Source organism: Nicotiana tomentosiformis, chromosome 6, assembly GCF_000390325.3.
Source record: "Nicotiana tomentosiformis chromosome 6, ASM39032v3, whole genome shotgun sequence".
NCBI classification, from domain to species: Eukaryota; Viridiplantae; Streptophyta; class Magnoliopsida; order Solanales; family Solanaceae; genus Nicotiana; species Nicotiana tomentosiformis.
Genome location: NC_090817.1, coordinates 34,396,890 through 34,404,920, shown reverse-complemented (window position 1 = coordinate 34,404,920; position 8,031 = coordinate 34,396,890). Strand labels below are relative to the sequence as shown.

General features: G+C 47.6%; 1 protein-coding gene across 1 annotated transcript; it reads right to left on the bottom strand.

Moving 5' to 3' along the window:
* Nucleotides 1-564: 564 nt before the first annotated feature.
* LOC138893772 (uncharacterized) lies at nucleotides 565-7,533 on the bottom strand. Its single transcript, XM_070178432.1, has 5 exons — nucleotides 7,321-7,533; nucleotides 2,551-2,826; nucleotides 2,139-2,464; nucleotides 1,283-1,503; nucleotides 565-989 (listed from the first exon to the last, which is right to left on the bottom strand). Exons 1-5 carry the CDS (start codon nucleotides 7,531-7,533, stop codon nucleotides 565-567), a joined length of 1,461 nt encoding a protein of 486 aa, XP_070034533.1.
* Between the last annotated feature and the right edge of the window lie 498 nt (nucleotides 7,534-8,031).

Sequence of the window (8,031 nt, the reverse complement as noted above, 5' to 3'; positions counted from 1 at the left end):
CCTAATTTCCATGGCTGAGGACGGTCTAGGCCAACTTTGCACCGCGTCTATCTTCTTTGGATCCACCTGAATACCCTCACTGGACACCACGTGCCCCAAGAATGCTACTAAGTTGAGCCAAAACTCACATTTAGGAGAACTTTGCATAAAGGTTCTCCTCCCTCAATCTCTGTAATACAATCCTCAAATGCCGAGCGTGCGCCTCCTGGCTACGAGAATACACCAGGATATCATCAATGAATACAACCATGAATAAGTCCAAATAGGGCTGGAATAAACTGTTCATAAAATGCATGAACGCTGGTGGGGCATTGGTCAGCCCAAAAGACATTACTAAGAACTCATAATGGCCATATCTGTTCCTGAAAGCTCTCTTAAGAATATCTGAATCCCGAATATTCAGCTGATGATACCCAGACCTCAAATCAATCTTGGAGAACACCCTCGTTCCCTGAAGCTGGTCAAATAAATCATCAATACGAGGAAAATGATACTTGTTCTTGACTGTGACCTTGTTCAACTACCTGTAATCAATGCACATTCTCATGGAACCATCCTTCTTCTTCACAAATAGAACCGGTGCACCCAAGGTGGCACACTAGACCGAATAAACCCCTTATTAAAGAGTTCCTGAAGTTTTTCTTTTAACTCATTCAACTCCGCCGGTGCCATACGGTACGGTGGAATAGGAATGGGCTGAGTGCCCAAAACCAAATCAATACCAAAGTTAATATCCCTGTCAGGCGGCATGACCGACAGGTCTGCAGGAAACACATACGGAAAATCACGTACTATTGGAAAAAAATCAATAGTTGGAGCCTCTACACTAGCATCCCTCACAAAAGCCAAATACGATAAGCAACCCTTCTCAACCATACGCTGAGCCTTCAAATATGAAATCACCCTACTTGGTACAAAATCTACAAAGCCGCTCAACTCAACCCTCAGAAATCCCGGCATCGCCAAGGTCACAGTCTTAGCGTGATAATCTAGAACAACATGACATAGAGATAACCAATCCATACCCACTATAACATCGAAGTCAACCATACTGAGCAGCAAAAGGTCCACTTGGGTCTCCAGACCCCCAATAGTCACCACACATGATCGATATACGAGGTCCACAACAATAGTGTCGCCCACATAAGTAGATACATGAACCGATGAAACTAAAGACTTACGGGGCATATCCAGAAAAAGGCAAAATACGAGGAAACAAATGAATATGTGGAACCAGGGTCAAATAATACGGAGTCATCTCTGTGACAAACTGAGACAATACCTGTAACCACAACATCTGAAGCAATAACATCTGGTCTGGCAGGGAAGGCATAGAAACGGGCCTGACCACCCCATGATATGCCTCCCTTTCTAGGGCGATCCCTAGCTGACTGACCTCCACCCCGAGCTGACTGGGCGGGTGGTGAAGTAACTGGTGCTAAAGTCGAAGGCTGACTGCTCTGCTGAGATAGACCTCCATGACGATGAGGATACTTCCTCCACCTATGCCCAACTCCCCACACTCAAAACAACTCCGTAGTACTGGTGGTGGGAACTGAAGTGAACCCCTAGCGCCGGGAAAACTAGTAGAAGAACCTGGCATAAAGGAGCCATGAACTGGTGGAGCACGGGATGAACTCTAAGCTGGAAGGGCACCGAGTGATGAGTGGACCTGATGAGAACTATGAGAACCATGGCCAGATGATGCACCGCGGTGAAATGGCCGAGCTGATTGAGCTTATCTGAAATGACGACCTCTACCATGCTGGAACTGACCCCCAAAAGGAGCACCGCTGAATCCACCCTGACCACAAGGCCTTTTAGCCTCCCTCTTAACCCTCTCCTAGCCGCGAACCATCTCAATCCGCCAGGCAATGTCGACAAACTCATCAAAGGTAGCACCATACACCCTCTCCCTGGTCATAAGCAACCGAACCTGAAAATCGAGGCCATCTATTAACCTCCTGATCCTCTCTTGGTCTATGGGAACCAACCAGATAGCATGACGGGCCAACTCGGATAACAACATCTCATACTGTGTCATAGACATATCACCCTGACGAAGCTGCTCAAACTGTTTGCGCAGCTCCTCTCTGCGGGACTTAGGCACGAACTTCTCCAAAAAGACCACGGAGAACTGTTGCCAAGTAAGGGGTGCTGCACCAATAGGCCTACGCCTCTCGTAAGTCTCCCAACATCTAAGTGGAGCCCTAGAAAACTGAAAAGTAGTGAATGGGACCCCATAAGTCTCTCGAATACCAGCTGTATGGAGTATCCTCTGACACTTATCCAAGAAGTCCTGGGCATCCTCTCTCTCTGTGCCACTGAAAGGTGGCGGATGGAGTCTCCCAAACCTCTCCAACCTATGCTGATCATCCCCAGGCATAGCAGGAACCACAAAATCCTGTGTAGCTACAACCGGCTGGGCTGGTGGTGCCCCCGGTGTCTGAACTCCCTGAACAACCTGCTCGGGTATGCGAGCGATGGGAGTCTGAGTGCATGTGCCACCCCGGCCTAAGAAGTGGTTGCAGTTGTCGAGATAGAGACCACCTGAGCAAGGCCAGTATACGCTGTCAGAATCTGAGCTTGGGCCTCCTGAAGGTCTGGAATCACAATAGGCACATGTGGTGCCTGAGCTGGTGCATCAACAACTGGAATCTGGTCAAGATATAGGGAAACTGGTGGATCTACAGGTACTACCCCAGTTGCGGTGCGGGCTGCACCTCTGCCCCTACCACGGCCTCTACCGCGGACTTGGCCTCTCGTAGCCTTGGCTGGTGGTACTGGTGGTTGGACCTCCTGACCAGTAGCACGAGTCCTCACCATCTGTGAGACAATGAAACAGCATATGTTTAGTTACTAGAATCAACAGATTCGTACGACAAGAATTCAAGAATGTGGAGATTCCTAAGGATTTTGCAGCCTCTCGAAGATAAGTATAGACATCTCCGTACCGATCCGAAAGACTCTACTAAACCTGCTCATGACTCGTGAGACATCACGGACCTTCCTATCTGCATGAAAGATACATCACGGACCAAGAAAGATACATCACGTACCTTCCTATCCGCATAATTCTTCTGCCTAGACTGCACCATGCGAAGTCGCTCCTGAATCAATTTCACCTTATCTAATGCATCGTGGACCAAGTCTGTACCCAAGAACCTAGCCTCACCTGGCTCAAACTATCCAATCGGAGATCTACACCGCCGCCTATATAAAGCCTCATACGGAGCCATCTGAATACTCGACTGATAACTATTGTTATATGAAAACTCGGCGAGTTGCAAGAACTGGTCCCATGAAACCCCAAAGTCAATGACAAAAGTGCACAACATGTCCTCCAATATCGGAATAGTGCGCTCGGACTGCCCGTCCATCTGAGGGTGAAAACTTGTGCTCAACTCAACCTGAGTATCCAACTCTCACTGAACTGCCCTCCAAAACTGCAATGTAAAATGAGTGCCCATATCTGAAATGATGGAAACTGAGACACCATGCAGACGAACAATCTCTCGGATGTAAATCTAAGCCAACCGTTCTGAAGCGTAAGTAGTACTAACTGTGAAATGCACGGACTTAGTCAGCCGATCCACTATCACCCAAATAGCATCGAACTTCCTTGAAGTCCGTGGGAGCCCAACTACGAAGTCTATGGTGATCCGCTCCTACTTCTAGTCTGGGATTTCTAATCTCTGAAGCAAGCCACCCGTTCTCTGATATTCATACATAACCTGCTGACAGTTAAGACACCGAGCTACAAATGCAACTATATCCTTATTCATCTGCCTCCACCAATAGTGCTGTCTCAAATCTTGGTACATCTTCGCGGCACCCGGATGGATGGAATACCGCGAGCAGTAGGCCTCCCCAAGAATCAACTCCTGAAGCCCTCTACATTAGACACACATATCCGTCCCTGCATCCTCAACACGCCGTCATCACCAATAATCACATCCCTAGCATCACCTCTCCAAACCCTGTCCTGAAGAACGAGCTAGTGGGGGTCATCATGCTGACGCTCCCTGATACGGTCAAAAAGAGAAGACCTGGGGACCACACAAGCCAACACCCGACCCGACTCCGAAATATCCAATCTCACAAGTTGGCCCGCTAAGGTCTGAACATCCAATGCCAAAGGTCTCTTTGCTGCCGGAAGATATGCTAAACTCCCCAAACTCTCCGCCCGGTGACTCAAAGCATCGGCCACCACATTGGCCTTCCACGGATGGTAAAAAATAGTGATATTATAGTCCTTATCCGCTAACGCAAATTAAGATCCTTCTGCTTGAACAGATGTTGTAGACTCCGATGATCAGTATAGATCTCCCAATGAACTCCAGACAAATAATGACGCCAAATCTTCAAGGCGTGAACAATGGCTGCTAACTCAAGATCATGGACATGATAGTTCTTCTCATGGGTCTTCAACTGCTGCGAGGCGTAGGCAATCACCCTACCCTCCTGCATCAAAACACAATCAATGCCTATCCTCGAGGCATCACAATACACGATGTACGAACCTGAAGTTGATGGCAGAACTAACACTAGAGTTGTGGTCAAAGAAGTCTTGAGCTTCTGAAAGCTCTCCTCACATTCATCCGACCACCTGAATGGAGCACCCTTTTGGGTCAATTTGGTCAAGGGCGATGCAATAGATGAAAGTCCCTCCACAAAGCGACGGTAATAACCCCCCAAACCAAGGAAGCTCCTAGTCTCTGTGGATGAGGATGGTCTAGGCCAACTCTAAACCGCCTCTATCTTCTTTGGATCCACCTGAATACCCTCACTGGACACCACGTGTCCCAAAAATGCTACTGAACTGAGCCAAAACTCACACTTGGAGAACTTTGAATAAATTTTCTCCTCTCTCAATCTCTGTAATACAATCCTTAAATGCTGAGCGTGCTCCTCATGGCTACGAGAGTTCACCAGGATGTCATCAATAAATACAACAACAAATAAGTCCTGATAGGGCTCAAATACACTGTTCATTAAATGTATGAATGTTGCTGGGGGATTGGTCAGCTCAAAAGACATCATTAAGACCTCATAATGGCCATATCGGGTCCTGAAAGCTGTCTTAAGAATATCCAAATTCCGAATCTTCAACTGGTGATAACCGGACCTCAAATAAATTTTGGAGAACACCCTCACTCCCTGAAGCTAGCCAAATAAATCATCAATACGAGGCAAAGGATACTTGTTTTTGACTGTGACCTTGTTCAACTGCCTGTAATCAATGCACATCATCATGGAACCATCCTTCTTCTTCAAAAATAGAACCTGTGCAACACAAGGGGACACACTAGGCCGAATAAACCCCTTATCAATGAGTTCTTGAAGTTTTTCTTTCAATTCCTTCAAATCCACCGGTGTCATACGATACAGTGGAATAGAAATGGGCTGAGTGCCCGACACCAAATCGACACCGAAGTCAATATCCCTGTCAGGCGGCATGCCTGGCAGGTCCGCAGAAAACACATCCGAAAAATCACGTACCACCGGAACAAAATCAATGACAGGAGTCTCTGCACTAACATCCCTCATAAAAGCCAAATAAGATAGGCAACCCTTCTCAACCATACAGTGAGCCTTCAAATATGAAATCACCCTACTTGATACATAATCTACAGAACCGCTCCATTCAACCCTCGGAAATCCCAGCATAGCCAATGTCACCATCTTAGCATGAGAATCTAGAACAACATGGCATAGAGATAACCAATCCATACCCAATATCACATCAAAGTCAACTATACTGAGCAGCAAAAGGTCCACTTACATCTCCAGACCCCCAATAGTCACCACACATGACCGATATACGCGGTCCACAATAATAGTATCGTCCACAGAAGTAGATACATGAATAGATGAAACTAAAGACTCATGAGGCATATCCAGAAAATGGGCAAAATACAAGGAAACATTTGAATACGTGGAACCATTGTCGAATAATACTGAGGCATCTCTATGACAAACTGATACAAAACCTGTAATCACAGCATCTGAAGCAATAACATCTGGTCTGGCAGGGAGTGCATAGATATGGGCCTGGACACCCCCTGATCTACCTCCCCCTCTACAACGACCCCTAGCTGACTGACCTCCACCCCGAGCTGACTGGGTGGGTGGTGAAGTAACTGGTGCTGAAGTCGAAGGCTGACTCCTCTATTGAGATAGACCTTCATGACGACGAGGACACTACCTCCACATATGCCCAAACTCCCCACACTCAAAACAACTCCCTAGTGCTGGTGATGGAAACTGAAGGGAACCCCTAGCACCGGGATAACTGGTAGAAGAACCTGGAATAGAGGAGCCCCGAACTGGTGGAGCACAGGACGAACTATGAGCTGGAATGGAATTAAGTGATGAGTCGCCCTAATGAGAACTTTGAGAACCATGGCCAGATGAGGCACCACGGTGAAATGGCTGAGTTGACTGAGCCTGTCTGAAATGACGACCTCTACCGTGCTGAAATTGACCCCCAAAAGGAGCACCGCCGAATCCACCCTGCCCTCAAGGCCTCTTGACCTCCCGCTCAACCCTCGCCTAACCGCGGACCATCTCAATATGTCGAGCAATGTCGACAACATCATCAAAGGTAGCACCAGACACCCTCTCTCTGGTCATAAGAAACTATAGCTGAAAAGTGAGACCATCAATAAACCTCATGATCCTCTCCTTGTCCGTGGGAACCAACCAGATTGCATGACGGGCCAACTCGAAGAACCGCATCTTGTACTGGGTCACAAACATATCACCCTGGCGAAGCCGCTCAAACTGTCTGCGCAGATCCTCTCTACGGGATCGAGGCACAATCTTCTCCAAAAAGACCATGGAGAACTGCTGCCAAGTAAGGGGTGCTGCACCAACAGGCCTACGACTCTCGTAAGTCTCCTACCATCTGAGTGCAGCCCTGGAGAACTAAAAAGTAATAAATGAGACCCCACAAGTCTCCAAAATACCAGCAGTACGGAGTATCCTCTGACACCTGTCCAAGAAGTCCTGAGCATCCTCTCTCTCTGTGCCACTGAAAGGTGGTGGCTAGAGTCTCCCAAACCTCTCCAACCTACGGCAATCATCCTCAGGCGTAGTAGGAACCACATAATCTTGTGCATCTACAACGGGCTGGACTGGTGGTGCCTCCGGTGTCTGAAGTCACTGAACAACCTACTCGGGTGTGCGAGCGACGGGAGTCTGAGTACCTCCCCTGGCCTGAGAAGTGGTTGTGGCCGTCGAGATAGAGACCGCCTGGGCAAGGCCGGTACACGCTGTCAAAATCTGAGCTAGGGCCTCCTGAAGGCCTGGAATCACAATAGGCATAGGTGGCGCTTGAGTTGGTGCATCAACAACTGGAACCTGGTCCTGATTTGGGATAACTGGTGGATCTGCAGGTACTTCCCCAGCTGCTGTACGTGCTGCACCTCTGCCCATTCCACGGCCTCTACCGCGGCCTAGGCCTATTGCGGCACTGGCTGGTGGTACTGGTGGTTGGCCCTCCTGCCTGGTACTACGAGTCCTCACCATCTGTGAGAGAATAATACAACAGATGTTTAGTTACTAGAATCAACAGATTCACAAGACAAGAATTCAAGATTGTGGAATTTTCCTAAAAGTTCTACAGCCTCTCGAAGATAAGTACAGACGTCTCTGTACTGGTCCGCAAGACTCTACTAAACCCACTCATGACTCGTGAGACCTATGTAACCTAGGCTCTGATACCAATCTGTCATGACCCAAGCTAACCCCTGTCGTGATGGTGCCTATCGTGGAACTAGGCAAGCCGACTCATATACAAAACAAACTGATATTTTCATGTCAAAGATAATTTCAATGTTATTTAACTTAAAAAACCTCCATAAAGGAGTTCAAATCAAAATAAAAGTGCGGAAAAGAAAAGCCCGACATCGGGGTGTCACTAGTCATGAGCATTTACTACCATTTGTCTGACAATATCAAAACTAACATAGTCTGGAAAATAACTAAATACAACTAAAGGAAGATAAGAGGGAGAAGAACAGGGGC

What these genes read in the sequence shown, in the direction of transcription:
- LOC138893772 (XM_070178432.1), bottom strand. Translation starts at nt 7,533, where the DNA reads ATGGTGAGGACTCGTAGTACCAGGCAGGAGGGCCAACCACCAGTACCA. An exon ending in AAGCGCCACCTATGCCTATT is followed by an intron (nt 2,827 to 7,320) that starts GTGATTCCAGGC and finishes ATTGTCTCACAG; the next exon opens with ATGGTGAGGACTCGTGCTAC. An exon ending in GCACCCCTTACTTGGCAACA is followed by an intron (nt 1,504 to 2,138) that starts GTTCTCCGTGGT and finishes AGTTGGGCATAG; the next exon opens with GTGGAGGAAGTATCCTCATC.